Source organism: Mizuhopecten yessoensis, unplaced genomic scaffold (genome assembly GCF_002113885.1).
Source record: "Mizuhopecten yessoensis strain PY_sf001 unplaced genomic scaffold, ASM211388v2 scaffold11115, whole genome shotgun sequence".
NCBI classification, from domain to species: domain Eukaryota; kingdom Metazoa; phylum Mollusca; class Bivalvia; order Pectinida; family Pectinidae; genus Mizuhopecten; species Mizuhopecten yessoensis.
Window position 1 is genome coordinate 93,773 of NW_018408887.1, and position 25,045 is coordinate 118,817.

General features: G+C 35.4%; 1 protein-coding gene across 7 annotated transcripts in view; it reads left to right on the plus strand.

Moving 5' to 3' along the window:
• The first annotated feature begins 368 nt into the window (after positions 1–368).
• Positions 369–25,045, plus strand: part of LOC110466062 (thyroid receptor-interacting protein 11-like) — a 47,390-nt gene continuing 22,713 nt past the window's right edge. For 5 of the 7 annotated variants that reach the window (XM_021522325.1, XM_021522329.1, XM_021522327.1 and 2 more), the window contains exons 1-5: positions 369–614; positions 9,989–10,065; positions 11,263–11,373; positions 11,994–12,102; positions 21,453–21,592. In XM_021522325.1, the coding sequence (XP_021378000.1) occupies positions 521–614; positions 9,989–10,065; positions 11,263–11,373; positions 11,994–12,102; positions 21,453–21,592 (531 nt within the window). In that variant the 5' untranslated portion in view covers positions 369–520. Of the gene's footprint in view, positions 615–9,988; positions 10,066–11,262; positions 11,374–11,993; positions 12,103–21,452; positions 21,593–23,713; positions 23,733–24,954; positions 25,021–25,045 lie in introns of those variants that run through there. The other 2 variants (XM_021522336.1, XM_021522332.1) reach the window with 2 other exon arrangements.

Consider the following 25,045-nt stretch of genomic DNA (forward strand, 5'->3'; position numbering starts at 1 on the left):
GCTCCATCAAGGAGATCTGTCACTTAATGGAAGATGATGATGATGATGATGAATACTTAACTTAAAAGGCCAAATAGGCTAAAATGGGGATAAAACTGCATGAAGAGGCAGGCGAACTTATCTCGATTTCGTTCTGATACTATATACTAAGACTGTGGGAGGAGTTGTGAAGCAAAAGGGACATTACTTCCATGAAAAGGGAAGAAAACTGCACTATTTAGGATCGTACCTATCTGACAAAAGATCCTCTAAAATATATAAATAAAACCTACTGCCCACTGTTTTTTTTCATGACTAAAATAGGCCTAGCACGTGTAGCAGACGACGTGTGTGACTCCCAGCATGCTCGTGCATGACTTCCTGTTCCGAAAAGAAGATGGCGACCGTCGTGTTGGCACATCGTTGGTTCGGATCAACTTTGTCGTCATGACAGTATATATTATCTCAACCTTAGCATATAGATAAGTAGAACACATATAATGGTCCGTTGGCCTTTCATTTTCACGTAGCAAAACCGAGAATGTCATGGATAGGCGGAAGTCTATCGAACCTGACGGGTCAGCTGTCCAACTTGACCAAAGATATTTTGACAGAGGGTACAGAAGAAATAAGTGGTACGGTTTATCTGTTATATATAGTACGTAGTTATAATGCAAAATGTACATGATGGCATTTCATTCATAAATTTAAAATGAGATGACAGCTCACGACATGGTGCTGACTCTGTAGCATGGATGTCAACAATCGGCTGCCGATACGTTTATAAGTCAACTCGACCCAAACAAGTGTATTTGACACCCGACTGCCATTATATATGTACCCTTTGCTTATAAGTGTACACATGGTCTGATGAATATTGAAAAGTAAAACTGTTTTAGATTTTATTAAAGTTTTAACTTTTAGTTGGGAGTATTTTAATAAACGTTTTGGATAGTGTACTGTCACAGGAGTCTGATGTTTAACAGTAACAATCTGTATATATATATAAAGGAATTTACATGAGTTTCCATTTCATATGAGATTTATGAAACGAGTCTTAAGAAAATGAAAAATTTGTGACAGGTTTCTTAACTTTCATATGAAATGAAAAACGAGTCGGTGTAAGATCCTTTTCATTACGTAATCAAGATTTGTTGCATTTATTTATGTAAAACGACAATTTTTAATGCAACCTTGAAATGTAAAAAAGTCTGTGACGTTATGTACTTGTCCTAGGCGTGATGTCTCAATTGAAACAATTGAAACTTATAACCAATCACAGGGCTGATAGGTCATATGACATGGGTTAATACGCAAACAAATAGGCATGAGTATATTCACTGGATAACATAGTACATTATGTGATAAAAAAAAATACCCCTTATACAAATAAAAATGTACTATAAAAAAACCACCAAGGCTGCCAGGATTTGTTAATTACCTGATTGGACTTGAAAACGTATGGGGTCACCTGCCCGACCACATGAGTTTTCTCCAGGTTTATAATATATAGAGTTATAATAAATAATAATAATAATATACAACATTTGATATAGCGCCCTATCTAGCTAACATAAGCCACTCTAAAGCGCTTTACAGTACATAGATATACAATTAATACAATTAGGATATACAATTTGTGAGGAATGAGCAGGAGCTGCCTTATCAGGCGCTGACTACTAGTCCTATGCCACCTGGCTAATATCTCCCTATGTGTGTATGCCTGCGTGTGTGCTGGAGATGTATTGTGTATCAGTTATACATGGGAAATTGAAATTCATCCTGATAATGATAAATTTAGATACATGGCCTGCAAGAGCCAGGGGAGCAGTTGACAGCAAAAGTAAAAAGATCAATTCACAGCAATACTTTTCTGTTTCATTACTATATACCTATCATCCTCAAAACTCCAAGGGTTATGCTTTCTAACTTTTTCTGCACCCTTGGAATATGTCATGAAAAAATCAAAGGTATGCAGATAGCTATTTGATTGGTATTGGCCCCAATTTTTATGTGATTACCTTTTTGGAATGGCAGGGACTGGTGCATGTGTCTGACTGTCACATTTTGATTATATACAGAGTTATAGCCCTTTTGTACTTTTATACCAAAGTGTGTCCCAAAAGGGGATCTTTATATATGACAATCCTTCGCCTAGTTTGGTTATGATGAATCCTACATAGTTACAAGATACATATAATACATCTGTACTTGTCTTAATATGCATGATTTAAAGGTCAAATTGTTGCAATGCTTGCCTTGAATACAATTTTTGAATTATTGCATATTTAATGTCGAAATTGGTTTGTGTTCAGCATATAACTCATACTTAATCACCAAACTCCTTTATAATGCCATGATTAAACAGTATAACAAGGTTTTACTGTACTGCAGATAAAGGTTACAGGAAACATTGTAGAATCACATTATCTTCAGGTCAAAGCAGAGTGAAGGTATAGCATCCTGGTACAGTGTATAAATGCTTGATTGTTGAATATGTTTATTTTTAAATCCTAAATTTATAGTTATTGTTGATCTAATCAAGAAATTCATAGTATTTGCAGTATTGAAGTATTGATATTGGCAAAGATACTCCTGAAACAGCCTAATGTCACCTAAATATTGTCTTCTTACATTTTTTTCCACATTATTAACAGGTAGGTAAGTGGAAATCTGTTTGCTTTCATTGCCCTATGAATGCAATTTCTTGATTTTCTTCTAGTCGTGTTAGGCACTTACTTTGAGAATGTACGTTTATGAAGAAGCATATTTAAAATGCACATTTACCACCCACAGTACTGGTATTTATTTTTATCACTAGGCTATTTACATATGATACCTGTACATACACTGTATGTATGCTAAAGGCTGCTATTACGTCAATACGTTTTTGTTTCCATCATAATTTATTAATAAAAGATAATAAATTGGGAATCATACAAGTCATATTTTAATCCTTCTCACAAGTTTATTGTATGTTCTGTGTATATAATTTCTAAATATACTGCTAGAATAAATTACCTGGTGTAAGTACTGTATATAACTAACTACAGGTATATGTTCATGTAGCTGGTAATACAACTTTTGTTGTTGGTTGTCATTTCTAAATGTTTTCATTCAGCTATTTTCCCCATTTTTTTTTAACCATTTATTAGAAACTGGATAGGATTCCATCTTTGGTAGAAAATTTAAGACTTATATTTATAGTGGTTTTCTGTGAAAACTAAAAATGGTTTTATCGTTAACAGTATATCAATATAGTAAACCTTGATATATGACGTATTATGTTATCATGCAGGCAGGACAGCACAATGTCCGCTGGATATCTCAAGTAATTTTCAACAGATTAGCTTCAAACTTCATTGGAAAGTTCATTACCATGAGAGATTGGACAAGTTTGATAACCACTATTTTCCGACTGTAATTAAACTGAGAAACACCCCTTTAATCAATTGCTGAAACGGTGTCAGCTTGATCTCTTGAGTAGTTTTCAACGGTTTGACTTCAAACTTCAAGGGAAAACTAATTCCAATGAAAGTTTGACAACCACCATCGTCTGACTGTTATTTATGGAGTTATACCCTTTTCAATTTCTGAATTAGTGTTCGCTTGGTATCTGTAGTTAATTTTCAATGGATTGAGTTCAAACCTCATAGGAAAGTTAATTACCCTGAAAGCTATAAGACAAATTGGATAATGACTGTAGTTAACAGAGTTATGCCCCCTGAATCAGTGGGAGTGAATGTAATCACAATTATCTGACCACTATTAATAGACTTGCTCCCTTGGGTTTCATTAATGCAATACTACCAGTACATGTATTCGGTGATGTTTTATTGCACTCATTGATCTATAACCAGGTAGGATGAATTATTTCTCCTTTAACATCATTTTCTCACAAATATTTTGTATATTTCAACAATACAAACAACTACTCATTCAATGTGTTACGGCCATATTATGTACCGCTTCACAGTAACATTGTTTTATTTGCCACCACATTTAAAATTCACTGTTAACATATTTCAAGATCCTTTATATATGTCTTCTACGATATACTGTCACTGTATCACCAAATTCCCTGATAACACCAAAAATTAATCGCACAAGTGGCATTGTAATAAAGTTTACTGTGGTAAATTATTAAAGAACATGATGTAACATGATATGAGATAAAAATCTTCTGTTAAATTGTAGTAAACAATATGTCACTCTAACTGTACTTTACAAATGTCATTCCTCCATTGAACAGGTACCAGGTATATACCTGGTAATTATAAATTGTTTACCTGAGGACAAATGGAAACCACAAAATTGCTCTCAAAGTTAAACTTTTATACGTTTAATGTGTTGTCTCTGTGATAAGTTTATGATTAAGTTTAATGTATGTTTATATTATTAATCGATATGTTATTTTTGCTTATCTACTTGAAAAAGTCACTTTATAGGACTTCACAAAGTTGGAAGTTTGTATAGCATACTGTGTCGGCTTATCAGAGGAAGCGGCTGGTTAAGCCTGTCAACCTAGGAATTATGGTACCCCCACGCCCTATGTGTGCTGGGACGCATTTATCATTTGCTAGGCTAGAGTTTGTCTCCATAACTACTTCTACCCTATTATTACCGCTGTTCAAAGAAAATACATCCACTTTCACTTCTTGCTGGTCCAATATCTCATTTCACATATTAATTTAAATACGGAAATATTTTCATACGTGAAAAAATGTTTTGTGAATTGTGATGTTTCCTTCTATTACTTGTCAACTTTGCAGTTTTGTGAAGGGGTGCGGTAGATTACGTCATTGATCTTGAAAGTTTTATAAACTTCCTTGTTTGATCAGTGCATATTTATTGATTTTACCTTCAGACACAAAAGGTGTTCTCATGTTTGGACAGGTCTTATCATTTAGTTTTACCTGGAGACACCAATGGGTGTACCTGCTGGAACTAATGGATCAGTTGTGTATGCTTGGTTTTACTCTTGAGACACAAAATATATTGGTTTATCTTTTGGACACATTAAAGTGTGCATTTGGTTGAATTGGTCATAGGACTTTGATTGGTTGACCTTAAGACACAGAGGCATGCACATGCTTTGTCAAAGGACATTAAATAATTTACCTAAAGACAAGAAGTCACAAAGGCATGCACATGCTTGGTCAACGGACATTGACTGTTTTAACTAAAGACACAAAGGCATGCACATGCTTGGTCAAAGGACATTGAGAGTTTTAACTAAAGACACAAAGGCATGCACATGCTTGGTCAACGGACATTGACTGATTTAACTAAAGACACAAAGGCATATGCACATGCTTGGTCAAATGACATTGATTGTTTTAACTAAAGACACCAAAGCATGTACATGCTTGGTCAAAGGACATTTATTGTTTTACCTAAAGACACAAAGTCACAAAGGCATGCACATACTTGTTCAAAGGGTATTGATCATAGTTGGTTATTCTGGAGACACAAACCATTCAAATGCTTGATATGGGAGCACAGCCAGGATTTTACATTGAGACTGGGTCGTACATGTATTCACATGATTGCATACTATGTCAGAGGACAGTCATTAATTTTACCTAAACATGCATTATCACAACCTGTCTTGAATTTATTGGAATATTTTCATTTGACAAGATATATGTTACATGAATCAACTATTTTTGGCAATTACCACTGAGTCTGCCAACCAAAAAGAAATCTCTTTCCTATACAAAAAAACAGTTATACAAGTAGATAGGTCACATATAACAAACTGACAGTTACCTATTTACCAGAAAATCTGTTTATCAGACATAGTTATGCATATATGTTATAATCTCACCTTTTTATTATAACAAGTTTTGGAAAGGGGATAAAGCATTCCATTTGTTTTGAGGTACTGATATTTTTGCACTTCGTCATTGCTCTAGTGGATTCATTTCTGAGAGGATCTTTATCAAACTTCATAAATTGGTCAAGTATGACATTATCTGGAACAAGTTGGTGTTTCGGGTTATCAAGGTCAAGGTCACCATTACTATTTAAAGATTTTTTTTCATCATTCTCATTCACTTCATCTCTGATTTTTTTTTTTATCAAACTTCATTGATTTGTTAAGTAAGATGTCCTTTTACGATTTATTTTGATATTATGGAAATATTCTGCAGTAATATTTTTTTAACAAAACCATAGTTATATCATCATCTTTACACTTCTAACTCAATTTTAACATTGGAATACATGTAGGTGTATTACTTACTCATTTATAAATCTATTAGATTTATGTAATTTTCCTTGTCCAATATTACAGTTGTTTTCTGGTTTGGCATATGCATATGGCTGACTTTTCATGGAGATAATGTACTGACATCATTATGTTAATTATCAGAGTATTACATTGCCAGTGGGAGACCAATCAAAGCACTGTTACCATACACAATCTTTAACCAAATGTCATGGGATTGGTATCACTGGCAATGCCTTATTCTTCATTCAAGGTTTGACATTTTCCCGAAATCTTTAATTTGGCTTTAAGTTTGGCTTTGTCACGGATTATGGTAATCTGTCCTGTCTGTATGTTATGCAATCTAATATTCCTCATGTATTCCTAGATTTTCTTCTGGATTCAAGGTGTGTCAGTTCAGTGATGTCTTTTTTGCCTAAAATTTTGCTTCGTCACAGATTATGGAAATTCTCTTGTCTTTGTTTTGTGCAGTGTGGTATTCCTGAGGTATATCCACAGACTTTTGTGAACATTCCGGTTTTGACAGTCATACTGGGTGTTACCCCTGTCCACAGGGATTACACTGTTGTATATACATCCTGGTTTTATTGGGTCCAGATACTTCGGTAGTCAATCAACTTGTCTCGTTTTCAATTTGGTTGTAACGATCGGTCCCTTTCGTTTCAGACTTGTCTGTATTAGCTTATGCTGTCAGCTTAACATCAGTCATGTTGGAAAAGGGTTTTTAGCACTACCAGGCCATCTTTGTGATATAACCAAAGTATGATAGAACTTGTTACTCACCCAGGAATGTTCCCTGTAACTTGAAATGTAAATCTGAAAGGGCAAAGACATGTAAAGTCAAGGTCATGAAGGTCAAACATGTTTTACTAGGTATTAGCAGAATTTCCCACTTTACTTTCTACTGTTTTGACAATTCATGTAATAGAAAAAGCATTTTTTGCATTCTCCAAAAGTTAAGGTCGTATGATAACGTAGATGTATTTGATAGTTGATGCTACTATTTCCCCAGCATAGGTATACCCCTTCCCCTTCTTGGATGATGACACACCAATGTGATTAAACAGCATTGGTATATTCTCCAAATAAAAAATAAAAAATACTGAACCAATCCAAGGAATTGAAAGAGATTTTCACTTCTCAAGTAAAACTTTCCTGAAGTAGGGGCAATATAAGGCTCTGCAGTACAATCATCTGATCCAGCTCTGCTACATTCTTGATGAATGCTTACCACATGGTGGGTTTTTTTATCATTGGACGGAGTATTTTATGCAAATCAGTCTCTTCAGCCATATGAGTAGGAACATGTCCCAGCATACCTTAGAAAGACTGGTGTCATTGTCATAAGTTATTCCACAGAATTTTTTTTATGAACAGATTTGAATCAAACTTAATACATATGTCGAGAACGAGGATGTTCTAAATTAAAGTCAAGGGCAAGGTCACCCTTTCTATTTAAAGAAATGTGTCAATTAATTTAGTGCCAATCATTCAAGTAGCTTCCTATATTAATTAGTTTGATAAAAATTTGTACAAATGTCTAGTACAGATATGAGAATACCTCGAATGAATTTGCATTTAGGCCATAAAGCCATTGTTTCTATTCACAGAAATTTAAAAAATGATGGAAGCAAGGGCAATCATGTCTTATTGACATTTACTAGCTCTTTGATGTCCATTGGTGTATGTGAGTGTAAAGAACGACAACTTTGAGTAGAGATTGTTATAATATGAAGTATTATACATTCTAGCACTATGCTGCTTGACTAGGGCCATAAGTTTACTTATGTAGTGGAACTGGACTGGGTTGAACGCTGCCGACCAGATAGCTCAATTGCATTGGTAGAGCATCAGTCTGGAGTTCGGAGGGTCCAAGGTTCGAGCCCCCGATGGCCGTGCATTTCTCTTTCTTCAGTTACTTTGGCGCACAATGAAATATACCCACAAAAGGTGGTATAGAGTCTTGTGTGTCTTAAGGGTCGAAGACTTTGTTAAAGGAGGAAGGAATATAGCAGAACTGGGTTGGGTCAAATCGCTGGCAACCAGAAATCAAAATACATTATATATGACTGATGTCTGTGCACCTGGTACAGAATATATTGAATGAAAACATTCTATTGTATTTGTTGTCTTAAGTTTTCCTCCAAACATTAACTTAATGGTGCAGTAATTGGTTTTTGAGTTTCTGAAGTCCTATATTATGACCTTGGAGAGGAAGTTGTCCTTTTGTGTAAAACTGTTGGGACTGTTTGATTGTCAGAGGTTTGTTAATTAAATATAAGAAGGTTTACACAGTATGGAATATCTCCACTATGTAAAGAACCGTTAACATTGTGTACAAAATGAGTAATCAAAGATTATGTCACAAGATGTTTCGTTGAACAGAAAGAAGCTGACACGTACATCATATTCACTATGTATCGTATGTATCATTCGGTCTATCAAAAGTCATAAGGTATATATTGATATTGGGACACGCCCTTTGTACTAGATCAGTATAGTCGGGTTGGGTGTATTCATTTTCGATTTGTCCTGTATTTGAACAAATTTTATTAACTGGGACAACTGTTGAGACCACATGCTTACTTTTCATGTTCAGATTGTTAGCTCTAGCTATTAATTGGCTCTTCATTACATCATGCTGCGTAACGATTGGTCAAGAATAAATAATATAATATTGATAAAACAATCCCACTGTGAATGAATCATGCCTATATAGCACGTCCCTACTTTTGAGGGCCGCATTTGAGCTTATCAGTCTGCGCCTTATCTGACCTATAAGCCACTCTGCGGCCGCCGGTTGGTTGAGGGCGGCTTGGTTACCGTGGTATTATGAGATTTATCCAGGGTCTTGTCATATGTTATGTGGAGACTAAAATTCAGGGCTCTATATTGGCTGATATTGCTTGTTTGCACAAGCCACAGTTTACCTGGAATCTCAGGCTCAGGACAGTTGGGCAGGTAACGCGACACAGACTCGGCTGGATTTCAAAATTGGCTCAACAGACTTTTGAACTTCAACAGTTGTAAAAAAGTTTTGCAGTTTGATTTTATAGTGATCAGAGCTGTAGATAGTTATGAATAGTTTTATTTAAGAACTGGAATTATTTGACTTTAATTGAAAGTGAAAAAAACACTTCGCCTGTATAATGTGTTTGGTGGCCGAGGGTTCCAGGTTTCAAAATTAGAATGAGGTAAGATATTGCTGGATCTCTTGTTGAGGTGTATTTAGTTTTATTGAATGTCTCGGTTGGTGTCTGTTTACTTTCTAACAATGGTGTGTTGAATAGTCGTCATTGAGTTACATTTTCAAATGTTTGAAAGTAAACGTAATTACAGGCTGAAGGATATAGAAAGCTGATATACCAATCAATTTTATGACCTAGACTTTAAAAAGAAAAAGCTATTATGATAGTTTTTAAGTTTTTCAAATTGAATGCTATGAGTAATAATGTGCAGTGTAGCTGTATTGTTCTCTAAGGTGTAGGTTTGCAGACTTCTACTGAATCTGATAACTTTAACAAATTGTCAGATGATATTAAGACACGGTAAAAGTGAAATTATATTGCATTTTATATGTATGTTGTATGCCATCAGCGCTAGCATGATTGATGGACATTGTAAACGGAAATATTTCCATGATATTAAGTGTTTGAACAATTGGGCACATGATCCACTTATCATTTTAGTCTATTTATTATCTGAGCATGCCATAAAGGGATGTAGGCCTAGCAGGTGCTTGTCAAAATTTATCTACTTTACGTGTTTGCCTTACAGATCATGCTACAGAGCTGAGGATAGCCCAGGAAAAGATTACAGAGTGCCAGACTGTTATAACAGCACAGAAAAATGAGGTAAGTGGAGACTAAATAAATGTTGGATGAGTTCCTGTCCTGCTGACCGTGTGTTTGTACAGCGCTCACGAGAATTGCGTCACAGGGTGTTTGTTGAGGTTATTTTCATGACTGTTTCTATTGGTGGCCATCTCAACAGAGTCAACATTTAAAATTACCTGATCTGTTAAACTGTAAAACCTGTCAGATGGCTTAGATGATGTCCCTGGTATATTGAGAAAGACTGAAGTACAAAAATAGTCTTTTTCTGTTGGTCTGGAGTATCCTTTATCATGGCATACTACGGTATGTTCTAGTTGGTGTATTTTTTCCAAGGGCAGTTGAAACGTTCTTTTCTTAATGTCTTGTTCAGGCCATAACTTTTATACCATTCAATATTCTTTAATGCAACTTGAAGTATACCTGCATCATTCACTGGTGTGTGCATCGTAATTTGGTAACTGTGACCTTTACCTTTAGGTCAAAGGTTAATTACGTGTGAATAAAATAAAAAAATATCTTGTCCAGGCTTTGAATTTTAAACCTTTTAGATATCTTGATGAAACATAAGTATGACAAAAGAAAATAATGGTCAATAAGTGGATTTTTTTGTTCTCACAACACAAGTTTCTATTTTACTTGATTCAGTTTAGATAAGGTTCCCAATAACTGCCTTGTCTATCTGCCTGCTCTAGTGTTTCCTGCCTGTGTGAAGGGTTAAAAGCCTTGAGTAGCTCTCTTGACTGGGGGAATGTCATAGTCTTTGTTTGGAGAGTATTCATAACCAGACGTATGTTTATTGGTAAACAAAGTCAATGAAATGTCTATTTACATAGCACTACAAACTGGTACAGCTACAACAGGGTATTGTAGGACTCAGACCTGGGGCTCGTTGGGCCTGGATGACTAAACTAAAACTCCTTTGTTAGTAATCTATAAAACATCGTGAGATATTTATTTGAAAATGCAATCTTTTTAAATTCATGTTAACATCAAATAGATTTTTCTTGTAAAAGAAATCATAATGCAACAAAAGAGTTTCTAAAAAATCCTGATAATGGGTTATTTGTGCTTAAAATGTTTCAATCATGGTCCTTTTCAGCCATATTTTTTATTGATAGAATAAATACTGGAAAGAGGAAGTGAGGAATTATTTAAAGCTTGCCATGTCAGATTTTGAAAACTGAACCATAATCTTTTGAATTGCTCAATTGACAGAGTGCCCGATTTAAACAGATCATCCATGAGCTTGAGGAGAAGGCTGAGTCTTCGGAGCTTCAGATCAACAGTATCTCAGCACAGTACAGAGGAGTACTGGAGGAGAAAGAGGTGAGGCACTCACAACAATACTTTGATTTACTAGTGATGCAAGCAATCACAGAATGAAATAATACTTCATTTCGTCTTCGAAATCTGTTTTTATCTCGGCAATTACTTTTTCGCTAAATTCACTTCATATTCCGATACAAGTCATTGTACAGAAGAAATTGCATTCATAGGGCTATGAATTACATGGTAATGTGTCCGAAGCTCTGCTAAAGAAATTGCATTCATAGGGTTATATTGGACTCTTTCACTTTAGCTGCGAGACTATGGTTGGTTGGCAAACTTCCATATGGTCATGTCTGCGTGAGTGCTACCACAAAACACGAGACATCATTTTACATTATGATGTCACTAACTTTCCATGAATATGTATTTGAGGTTTTTCCAGCCAACATTTTAAAGAGAAAGGGTCTTTATGTAGAAATTTGATTCAAAACCATTATTTGTTTCTGTGGAAATTTTATATCCAATGTGAAGTATTCTTTAGAGGAAACTTTTTCAACTCTTCTGTTGCTTTTGGAAAAAAGGACATATCATGGGTACACAAATGACAAGGAAATACTTAACTAGAAATATTCACTTGTATAGCACAGAAATTTCAGTTTTGTCTTATTTTTCAACAGAAAGAGATAAATGTGCTAAAGCAGTCCCAGCAGGAAGCTTTCCAGCATCAGCAACTGTCAGTCACCTCAGACTATGGAGGCCACACAGGGCAAGCACACTCCAGCACAGGTCAGTCCATTAGATATTACAAGTACCATAAGTATCAAGGTAGTGACATCCTCGAAATTCCAAGGGGTTATGCTCAGTTACCTTCTCTTTAGCCAAGGAATATGATATGACAAATTCAAAGTCACACAGTTAGCTATTTGATTGGATTCAGGTCCGCAAACTAACCTGATACCAATCATTTGAAGATTACAGAGAATCAACACCAAGCTTCAAAGCTGGTCAGTGTTACTGTGCTGTCATGCTATTCATTTGATGTACATCAGAACATCACTTAAACTAGTCTACTTGTATAGTTTGCAAGGTAACGCATACAGAGCCTTCTATTTTGTCATGATATATTCAGAGAACACAAAGAAAGCAAGAGAGCTTAATCCCTGGTATTTTGAGGGTGTGATTTGGCATGACCTGCTGTATTGACTTTAACTAGTATAAAACTTCAATGGTGATTGAATAGCAATCATCCTAAGCGGTAGTGAGAAAACTAAATAATAGTGTCGCTTCTATGAAGGAAAGGGAGGTAATTGTATAAGTGATGATTCTTGTTCAGGTTTTCTGGTTCTAGAAAGTATCGTTCTGGTTGGGCCATAACTTCTAAACTTGAAGATACTGAAGGAAACCTACATCACTAATAGAAGGTGTGTAGTGCACAGTATATAGGTTACGGTGACATTCATTTCTAGGTCAAAAGTCGAAGTACAAACCCTTTTTTATAGTAAAATGTCTGGGCTTGTAAATTTGTATCCCCCGCTTTCACCGAAATGGGGGATATTAATTTGGGTTCGTTAGTCTGTTTGTCTGTCTGTCACGCTTCGATGACCAATTTCAGCAGACTTTATTTAATGGAGTTATGGCCCCTTGAATAACGAAAAACATCATTATCTGCCATTTCCGTGCAATAACTGCAACACATGTTAACCAGTTTTCTTCAAACTTGGTACCAGGGTTAAATGCCTTAAGGGCTCGACCAATTTCGATGACCACTCTCAGCAGACTTTATTTAGGGGAGTAATGGCCCCTTGAATAACGAAAAACGTCATCTGCCGTTTCTGTTCATCACTCTCGCAAATATTATCCGATTGTCTTCAAACTTGGTAACAGGGTTCAACGCATAAAGGGCTCGACCGAGTTAGACAACCACTTTAATAAGACTCCATTTAGCAGAGTTATGGTCCTTTGATTAACGTAAAACGTCATTATGTGCAGTTTCCGCTTAATAACTCTAGCAAATATTAGCCAAATTCATTCAAACTTGATGACGACAATGTTTATGTCCCTCTGTCTTTCCACCCATCTCGGGCACTCTTTGGTTTTCGTGTGATAATTGCTGTAGATATTGTGCGGTTATTTCAACCAAATTCCGTATGCACATCCGACTCATGCTAAGTTTGCCAGCCAATGTGATTTGTGCATATTTATGGATAATTAATGAGGTATAACGATAAGGTGGGTTTTTTTCTTCGAGCTTCAAGCTATACATTATGTCTCAACAGTACGATCCTCACATGTTTAAACCTAACCTCAATAATGTTTACCTACAATATGTCCTGCAAGCAGGGATATGAATTCCACAAATTTGCTTGTTAACTGTTGTTTACATATTTTGATGAATCTTGAGACGAAGCTTAATAAAATATATCTTCATCACCCAAAGATCTGTAGGGCACTTTTTTTTTATTTCATGTCCTGCACTTGTTGATCAAAGGTCAAATAAGTAGAAATTTCAGTAATCTCTGCTCATTAAGTTCTACTGCAAGGTCAAAGTTCAAATGAGGGCTAAACTTCAAGTAAAATTCTTTTAAATAGTTTAATATATCTTGTTGATTCTTAAAGAATACTGGATTATATTATCATGTTACTTATATAATGGCACGTTATCTGCTTCATGATCTATTCAAAAAGATTGTATAACTCAATTACTGGCATACGTCATTCATCAGAATATGTGGGAAGTAAATAGGAACAAACTATTTGAAAAAAATATGGAATTTTTCCAGTAAGTTTCTATATTTTGTATTGGAATGTCTCAGATTTCAACACATTTGGGTTGTACCAAAATAAAAACACTTTCTGAGTATCACATACATTTTTCATTGGCCATTTTTGTCAAAAGAACATTCCAGCACTCAATCTTTTGATTCAAAGGATGACACTCATCTTCTGATGAGAGAAGATAAACTTTTGAGAAACTTGGGAGAGATATTATGCTTGGCAAAATATAATGTGTGGCTGTGAAAGAATATTGCATTTCAGCTGATGTAATTAGCAGAATGTTTGTCCGGGCTCTATCTCCTACACTACTTGTCACTGGAACTTTATACTTGGAGTGTGGGTTCATCTTGGTGAGGCAGTGTGTGTCGTATACCAAAGTAGGTCATTCTGTTTTTGACCTTTGACCTGCATCAAAGAAAATGTTTGTCCGGGCTCTGTCTCCTACACTACTAGTTACTGGAACTTTTTACTTGGGTCATGGGTTCACTTGCATTGAAGATGAAGCATACATAGTGTCACCAGATGCAATTTAACAGTAAAACGGCACCACTAACCAGTAATCATCCACCAGAATTATTTGCAATAGTAGCACTGACACAGTGGCGTGGCAGATCCCAACCCAATCGTCTGTGTATTTGAATTATGTACATTGGACTGCAGGGTGGGGATATGTGTTATGCCCAGGTGGCATATTCCACTCCTAATGTATTACCCAAGTACACATTACTCATGCACCTATTTGTTTCAAATAGAAAATGTGGCGGCAACATGTTTATCAGAGTAACTGGGCGGAACTATATATTGATTTGGTGCGTCTGTACGACGAGACGTGCCGGCTGTAATGTTGTGTTGCCTAACTACTGTAGGTGCAGAGTTTACACATGGCTTAATGATTTACGCTCTTTAATGAAATATGGCACAGCAATTCAAGGAACGGGCACTCCACCCGTCTCTGTGTCAGAGAGACTGGCGACACACTGGGCTCGCATCGGAAGTCAGCTCCGACAAGTAACATATGGTCAACCCAACATGGCAGATATTAACTGGAAATTCATTAGGAAAATTTCCTTATCAATTAATTATTTAAATATTAAACAACAGTGGGAGCTGCTAATGTTGAGATGACATCCTCTGCCAAAATGATTTATAGAATTAAACCAAATGTCAAGTTCTTTTTCTTTAAAGAACACTTGGAAACCATTTTATATACCTGGTACTTGACTGTGTGTGTTGGTAAACTGTTTATTTACTTAAGGTATACATGTTGGGGTCTTTATTGATTTATACATTGACCAGGTTTGGACATAAAAGGTCATGGTCTAGATAAAAACCGGATGACCCTGTCTGAAAATATTAAGTTCATATGAACTTGACTATAGTTTAAAACATTTTGGGATCACCAAAAAATCATTGTAGAGGAGGGGTGCCCATTTTAATACCTCAGTAGGCCATATTGGATAACATGAATAACATTGATTTATTTTGCTGGGTTAGGTCATTCTGAAATGGGGTTTCTTTTTTTAATCATTCAGTTCCTGTATAAGGGTAAAATATGGTATTTTATTTCGATGATAAAAGAACTAGAGCTCCTATTTTAAAAACATTTTTATTGTAGTAACAACTGTATGTATTTTACTTGATAATATGCATTTCATTATTTCAAATTCTATTGGCAGCATATTTTTTTTATTTTGAAAAATAAAAAGGCAGAAAGTGGAGCACCTTATGCTATGGATCTTACCCCATTTTTAATTCGATTGGTAAAGTTTAAAACAGCATTTTTAAAATATTGAAAAAGAAAATGGAAGAAAGTGGAGCACCTTGTGCTATGCAGCTTACCCCATTTTAAATTCTATTGGTAAAGTTTAAAACAGCATTTTTAAAAATTGAAAAAGAAAATGGCAGAAAGTGGAGGACCTGACCCCATTTTAAATTCTATTGGTAAAATTTAAAACAGCATTTTTAAAATATTGAAAAAGAGAATGTAGTAAGTGGAGCACCTTGTGCTATGCATCTTTACCCACAAAATATTACATAACATATTGTTACTAAATAACAAATTTATTATAATTCTATGATAATCTAAATAAAGAAAATACTATCATTTTCCCTTTTCAACTTTAACCCCTTAATTTTCTATGCAGGGACTAATTGATCAAAAGAGAAAACCCCATTTCATGATTACTTAACCCCAGACTTAATTTCTGTAAAATGTGTAACCCACAGAAGCATTAAAGTCAGCACCCATCCTTTAGAGTTAGTTTTCAAGAACCATTCCACAAATGTAAAGATTTACTCATACATATAGTTTTTTCATCTTATACATGGAATAGATTGATTGCCATTGACCGAATGGAATGGTTCAGTTGATCACTTGATAGGTGATTTGTTAGAAGGGTTTTTCTCATACTTAGTTCATACATTTTGCAATCCTGTTAGGCATTTTAAAACGGGTACCTGATCATGAGGAGAAAATCAGGGTTTTGAAATGGGTTCATGATCTAATATTGCAAAACAACAAAAATTGCAGTCCTGTCAAATTATATTTTTGAGAATACAAAACTCCAGAAACATTGACATTGAACTAAGCAATGATGCAGACTCTGCTATTGATTTAGTATTTCTTTGTGATCGACATTTTTTTTTTCAAATGTCCAATCAGCACAAGAAGATCTTACAGAGTCTTAAAATCATGGTTAGATGAAAAGAAAGTAAGTTAGTATAAAAGAAGCAAGCATTCCGACAATGCAAAATTAATACTGGTTGAAATATACTGATACAGAATGCTCAAGATGTCAGTGTATGAAATTCCATCCCTCAGATTTGAACTGTCAACAACATAGATTATAAATGTCTGACTGGAAATTAGATTTTGCTGACACCATTAAAATGCTTAAGTGCCGTTGGAGCTATGTAGTGGTAGTTTGTGGTCTGTAGTGTTGGTTTGGTGGGTTGTGTCACAGCATACTGTTTGTCTTGGCTTCAATGTCACCTTGTATACCCTGGGTGTATCTCGGCCACCCACAGAACACAGAGATAACGGCAGGATATGGCCTCGTACACTTATACCTACCAGATCCAGGGAGTAATTCAGTTGAACAAACACAGTCCCAGGGACAGCCAGAGCCAATTGAAAAATTGAATATACATGTTGCTTTTAACTTGAAATTAATATTTCAGTTATATTTGTTTTTTGATATATTTAAAGCAAGATAAGTGTATACCTTCCTTATAAGTAAATGCGTTGTTTTCAACTTATTCAAATATCAATTCATCTTATTCATTTTTGAATACATGTAACACACTTAAATTCATCTTTGATTTTACGGGCAAAAAGGCTGTACAAATAACTTACTCAAAGATTAGACTTAAAGCTAAAAATATAGCGTGGACAATATAAGCACAAAAATGACATGTCAAATGTAAATGTTGAAAGAAATCAAATATCCATTATACAAGATGTTGAAGTCTCACCCTAGATACATATACATACAATGTATGGCTGAAAATGTGCTTGCAACAGGCTCTTACAACCAAAATTTGTGGGAGAGTTTAATAGAACAATTGTTTGGGGATGGGTTGAGGGCGATTTTACTTTGTAAATGAAGGTTTTTGTTAGATATCACATCACATTCTTTATTAACTGAAACTAAAATTTGAAACTAAAAAGAACAATTTCTATTGAGTTGTACACCTGTTGATTGGTTTTACCTGTTCAGACAGTTGAGACGCCAAGTCATAGTTTTGTTGACTTAAGATAAAACACCAGCTTCTACCAAGGAAGGGCCCTTATCACTAATTTATGTAATGCAGGTATTTATAAACATCAAAAACACTGATAAGACCAAGATTTTCATTTGGCCAGGTTGCTATGGTTACACAGGCTTTAGTTAATACAGACTACAATTTATAACTTAATTATGCTTAAGCCACCCCACTTGTGTGTTTGAGTCATGTGTTCAGTGTCACTTCAGTAGACACTGTTTGTATGTTGCCTTGCCGGTGTGGCGCTCTTCCCGCCTAAAACGCTATCTTGGGTCGAAAGTCCAAAGATGTCTACTGACTTCATATGCTTAATATTTCTTTTTTAAATAACTTAAGTTATAATCTGGCAAGTGTCGCCTTACATAAACTCTTTTGAAAGTTGTATATTTTTCACAACCTATTAATTTTTATTGAATAATTCATAAATTGTAATGGATTTTAGATAAACTTTTCATAAGGGCCAAGTAAGGTTGATGACGTAGGAGTCATTAGCCTTTCCTTTGAAAGCCTATTAGTCAAGAATGTCTTAAACTTGTTTGTAGCCAGATATTTTATTTGAGTGAATTTGGGGCCTTAAAGGCCTTTCCCCTAGATAACAGATAATTTCTGCTGCATTTTCCCAAAATCAATGTGAAAATCACTTTATTTTCCCAACATTATGCTTTTTCCCAATGTCCTAAGACACAAGCCTCTGAGGTAGAAAAATCACTGGGAGCATCCATGGGGCAGGGGATTCAATTAGGTATAATAAAAAAGGTTAGTAGGTTGTTATTTCTATTTTTTTAGGCCAATAAGAAATAAAAAAATTGCCACCTTGATCTTACATTTCATCTTCTTGTCTGTATCACATTACAGAAGAATCAAGCAAATTGATAAAGGCCAAATTCACCACATATCTGTTGTTAAATTAATGTAAATATTAATTGTGTATGATCTGGATCTTACATTAGTGCTAAAAAGTCATTACATTGGTATTGCTGGAGTTACTTCCCTTTACCAGTTGTAGACCATAGAACATATTGATTTTTAAAAGGTAGACTTCATATGCTTCGTTTTTTGTTTGATTTAAGATATATTTATTTAGAAGTTATTCAAGTGTTTTGTATTGATGATTCATCTGTCCACAAATATAACCTGTTCTGAGTAAATTTTATCACATTCTCATACAGAAACCCCAAAGTTAAGGTAAAATATTATTTCCTATACAGATTGTCACCCCATAGTAGCTACAACAGTTACGATTTATCATTTATCATTGAAACAGATTAAATCTACAGATGTAAAATACTTGATAAAAGATCTAAGGATTTTAAGTGTATCTTTATGAGTTATCATGAGCAGAAACAAACAAGCCTTTTGTAATATGTGCAACTACAAGTGACAATTTATCACATTAAGTCAACACAAACTAGAGGTACCGCCACCAACAAGCTTTATTTGATCAGGACTATTGTTTGACCGCCAGACTATCATATATCTCGATTATGTCATACCTTGTATCGGCTCGGGTGCTGCTTAGTTTTATTCAAATTTGGGCAAGTCGTTTACTTCTAGTGTGATATAATACCTTAGCGTTCAGGTGTTATGGCGGTGAACTGAATCTTCATATCCCGTCCAGACTTGGCAATCTTAAAACTTTTCCTGAATTGAATTGTAGATATATAAAGGCAAGATCTTATTTCTTCCTGTGTAATATGTGCGTTCAGTTCAGACTGTAAAGTGAACGTTATCAAAGATTAACTTTGAGCAGATAATTACCACTCTCAAATTTAGTTTGTATCATACAATCAATAAAAGATACTGCATCCTGGTACCCGTTTCAGGCTTTCTACAAACCTCTTTTCAGGGATTATGTAATATATTGATGAATAGTTGATAAGTGATATTTAAAAAGAAAAAACAACAGGTTTCATTTCTCTTTCATGAATGAATCACCAGATGCTACGTCACCACTTTCATATCTTGACAGAATGAAGCACAATCTTGTTCCTGGTTTTTCTGCATAGAGCCATATATGCATTCTGACTGTCAGCATTTCTATCTTTTCTCTAATGTATTTTCCAGACAATGACACTTGTTGCATTTAAATTTTTAATTGTTACATACTTGAAATTTGATTGGCAATTTCAAGAAAAAATAAATTGTGTTAGAATTATGTAATGCAGTACTTCTTTCAAAAGAATTTCTTGGTTTGTTAACCCTTTTATCCCAAGGTAACTTCAGTAGACTCTACCATGCATTCATCGGGACGAGTCCATTGTAGTCTACAACGGTGAAAGGATTAAATGTAATCAATTTAAGCTCACCTGATCTAACTTAGATACATGTGTTCAGGTACAGGTAAATACTGAGTAATTAAATCAAATGTTATAATGTTTCACTGCAAGTTTATGATGGAAGAGTTTAATGAGATTACCCAAGTGTATATCTTGATATTAAAGAAATTTGTGATATGATATGTACAATTTCACAATATAAGGATAACAATGGAAATGAATAGTCCAATTAAATTAATTCTAAAATCTATTAAGTTTTCACTTTCAATAGAGAGCATACCAATATACTTATAATTGAGTGGAATTTAGCCATACACGATGATGTTTGAGACAAAAATTTAAACAGTCTTGCAAGATCTGTCAGTTTCAGTGCATGGCTAAAAGAAAATCTTGTCCTCAAGTCGAACATCTTTGAGCAATGTGCACTTTTTTTTGATATGACCTTATGTCCTTTTCACCATGAACACATGATATTAAAAATTACAGGGCTCTTTGACAGAACTGTGAATCCTGTAGTTGGGACTGAAACGGGAAGTTTTTTGGCTCAGTGCTCCTGTACAGTGCACAGCCACATCCACCCACACGTACACACAAGTTAACATATTTATGAGTACTGTATTCTGGAAAGTTCATTAAGTACTGAATTTTTTGTCTCTTATAGGCAAAGGTCAAATACTTGATCTAGAAGAAGAAGTTATGATTAAAAGTGGATCTGAAACAGGGTTTGTTGTAGCAACTAGCTAAATATGCTATAAAATTATGATTAAAAATAAATAGGAATATTTCCTCGGGTGGACAGCAATTGTTGTCAGATATTAGCCTCACTGGTCTCATTCAACACATGGAGAGAATACAGTACTAGACTTGAATAATTTACAATCCTTTTTCCCAGGTATGCCAAAGTCAACAATCTAGGGTAATAAATGAAGATCCATAATATCCACAGTACTTATCAACTATCAAGTACAGAGCAGGCCAGACTATAGGCCATCTATTCTTTATAAGGATGTGTGTGCCCAGTCTATACGGTATAGGAGGGGTTGACATGTACTTGTACCTTCTCCTTAACAGGAAGTTTTATCTTCTACAGATATCGAGGATAGGAGAATCACCAGAGGTATTAAAGTCTATTGCATGCAGTGTGATTATAGTAATTACCAGGGTTTGTTTGATCTGATCAGTAAAATATACGTAATTATGGTCTCCATGTTTGCTGGAGGGATATCCAGAGAAAATCTGATCCATTTGATTTTTAAGCCATTAATGATGTTTTATTAGCTTTTCCCCACATGAGTTTGACTTTTGGTTTTTACCTGGCAGGGTACCATGGCAGTTTTGTGTCGGATGACCTTGACTTTGGAGACAATATTGGCATGCAGCATGAGATTAACCGCCTGACACAAGAAGCCCAACGTCTACGGTCTGAATGTCAGCACTGGAAATCAGTAGCACAATCCAATGTAAGTCTCCTTATTTTCAATTCCTACTTGTCTTAATTTAAGTACCCACACCCTTCAAAATATGCAAGGGCATGTTCATTGTGTGTAGGACGTACTTGCTGTTGAATTAGCAGACCTGTACTTTGCTGTAATGTCGATATTCATATACATGTTAAAGATTTCTTGCTTAACTACTAAATAATGACACCATACACATACCAATTTTATAGCTATTCCTAGGAGTGTTTGAATCAACTTCGGGGAAAAAACAGTATTAAATTGATGACGGTTAAATGTTTGTATAAAACTCTTTCTCCTGGAGGGAACGTGACAAGTGTGTGGTTACTCAAGCTATGTTTGACTGTGTTCACCTTGTGGGTTGTTTGTTGTAGTTCACTCATTTGAATGTGTACCCGGTACGTTATGTACAAATTTACATTATAACCCGTTTTACAGAGTGTGAGATTACAAGAACGTCATTAATAATGTACAACCAGACAGTCATTAAGCCGAGTCAGTACCAGATCTCATCCAGTATGGCTAGGGAGTAGTCCGGTGTTTACTCGTGGTCAAAGGGCAAGGTTGCAGAGAGAAAGGTGGTAGATTTTTGAATGCTGTCATATAATCCTTTTCTATGAATATCAAACACAAATGTAATGGATGTCCCATGAAGCTGTTGTGGAAATTCAAAACAGGTTTTTGTTGCTACAAAAGAGTTGCATATTCACTTAGTATGTCTAAATTCTGAATGGGAAAAGGTAATACATTTCTGTGGCATCTCATTAATAAGCTTGTATACGGATCAGGATGGAGTTCCTGAGGATGTGAGTGTTGAAATGTAACTTTAAAGGTCACTGACACAGAGTGAGATTTAGACTTCTGTTACACCTGTAAGTTTATGACTGGTGTAAGACTTTCTGCATGAATTAACAAGCTTTAATCAAACAAGGCAGGTTAGTATAAAGACGGTCCTGCTGAGGACATGTACAACTGTTTCAGATTCATGTAGACCGCTTCAAATAGGCCATTTAAGGTTGCTGGTAACAAAAGTATTTCAGATGTACTCAGTATACAGTCGGTATACACAAAGGTCAGTCAATAATGCTCTTACAGATGAAGACATCTACAAATAGACCAGTTCATTCCAAGGCACAGCCATTTGAATATATTTCATGCTTCAATGAATCCAAGAGGTGCCAGGGTATACTTTATAATCTCGACTCATACTGACTTGGCATTCATCAGTTTGTATTTTTTTTCTCAACATTTCGATTTCTTTTAAACTGAAAACAATGATCACAATAGTTAAGGTAAATAGCCGTTTACAATCCCTGTTTTGTTGGCCACAGCTTTGTTTGCCGAAGTATTTAAAGCTGTCTGTGTGGAGGATCATCATTGGTCCATCTGTGGCTCAAGGCTGTTTGTCATTTCTGTTTAAATAGTTTTATCAATTATAACACTCAATGAAGAGTGTATGCTGAATCGATTACAGTGTTGGCAAACCTTGTCAACTGAGCTAGACGCTTAAGCATTTATTATATAAAAATACGGACTGTATTGGCCATTTTTGCACACATGCATTACTAGTTGGCTGGCTATATTACCTATGCTGTATAATACGCATATATATCTACTATCCCGATTTATGCTAGACCTTATCTGGATATCCTTTATAAAAGTCCACGTTAGTTTGCTTAAAGATGCAGCCTGTTGATTTTTGAAGAGTTTTTATATAAGATGAAAGAAAAGAGTGGAATTAATCATATTTAAAAAACACCATTGTGTATGAAATGTGAAACTAATGTGTGGAAAATTCAATAAAATATACTGTATATAATGTGACTAGATGTTGCTATTTTCTCCGTGACTACCACTTAATGGTGTTTGCATTTGTAAACCATTTATGGCTGAGAAGTGTTATCAGAGGTTGTGATAGGCATTGTTATGGGGAGGTCATGGCTAAGTATGTACAAACACTGGGTTTGTGGAACATTTCACAGAGAGGTGCTATCTACAGTAGGTTGGACATTCTGTGTGCCAGAGTGGCAGTCGTAATGTTGGCCTCAAACGATACCTCCTGACAACAGGGTAGGTTTAATAATCTGTAACCCAGGCCATCTAGAGACAACCGCGGCCCGCTCCGGATGTACCATGCTATCAGGTAACGACCCTGCCTTAACCTGTAATACTATTGCAAAAGACTATTTCACAATACTCACTAATGCATTTCACAATACTGTCTAGCTATGGTATTCTGCCTTTGTCAGACCCATTAACGGGACATTGGTTGGTGCTGATAGCTATGATTTGTTTTAATAAGCAAACATTTTATTACTGAGGGTTTGTATGATTCCAGTGTCTTTTTTTCAAGTTTGCATTCTTTACTAATTAAAATTGGTTCAAAAACAGATATGAATTTGATGTGGCAAGTTGGATCCTCGTCGTACTAGTGTACATAGTTTTACCTGTGGGTGACTAGAAGTAGAGTTACTTATTTGCTCAAATTTTTGCATTGTTATACAATCTTTTTTATCTAAGTTTAACGTTTTAGAATTAAATCACTACAATTTAAAATACCATTACATGTCAGCTTTCATGACTAGGTAACTTTACCACCAAGTTTTGATATATAGAACAAGCACTATTCATTACAGATTTTTTTTTTACTGAAGAGTTTATTTAAGTTTCAGATTCATGTAGAATGTGCTTCTTCGTTTTACTTGGATTTCTGTCATCTTGACACTTTCAGTCATGATTGAAATTGAAACTGAAGTAGAGAAGGCCTGTTTGAATTAAGGCATTCTTAGATTGTTTGAATTTTATTTAATATCTCTCCTGGACATTATATATTTAAGATACTGGACTTTATTAGCTGGGTTAGCCATTGTTTCACTGGGTCTTCCTTGTCAGAGTTGTAAGCGTTCTTATCTACAGATAAGGTGACTCAAGCCCAGCATTTTAAGAAGGCTGTGCCAGATAAGGGCTTGTTACCTCAAGTTTGAAGCCCTTTATCACACCAAGTTTCCTGTTACCTAGGAGCACAGGAATCTCTCATTATACACTGCCCAGTTTTCCCTCCTGAGGTTATCAGTACTGCCACAAACGCATTAAGAGGTTTGAATCTGACAAGACCTCCACACACCGGTTCTGGGTGCTCCTGGTTCTGGGTACTCCTGGGTACCGCTATCATAGATCAAAGGTCATGCGTCCCTCATATCTCCTTCTCCTGCCTGCCCATATTTAGACTGAGGCAGTCTACGTTTAAAGGACTTGTCAGGTGAGCGAAAATCTCAAGCGAAATCCCGCCAAAACCAAGTGGAGCACTCGTGGTATGTGTTGACATTTGTCTGCATTACTTGTCATTTATTTCGGGGACCAAACAGGATGTGTAATCTCTAGGCAAACAGACCATCCCAGTACAGTGCCACGCTCACAGGTAGTTTGATCAGGTCGGTACAAAAAACTTGTATATGA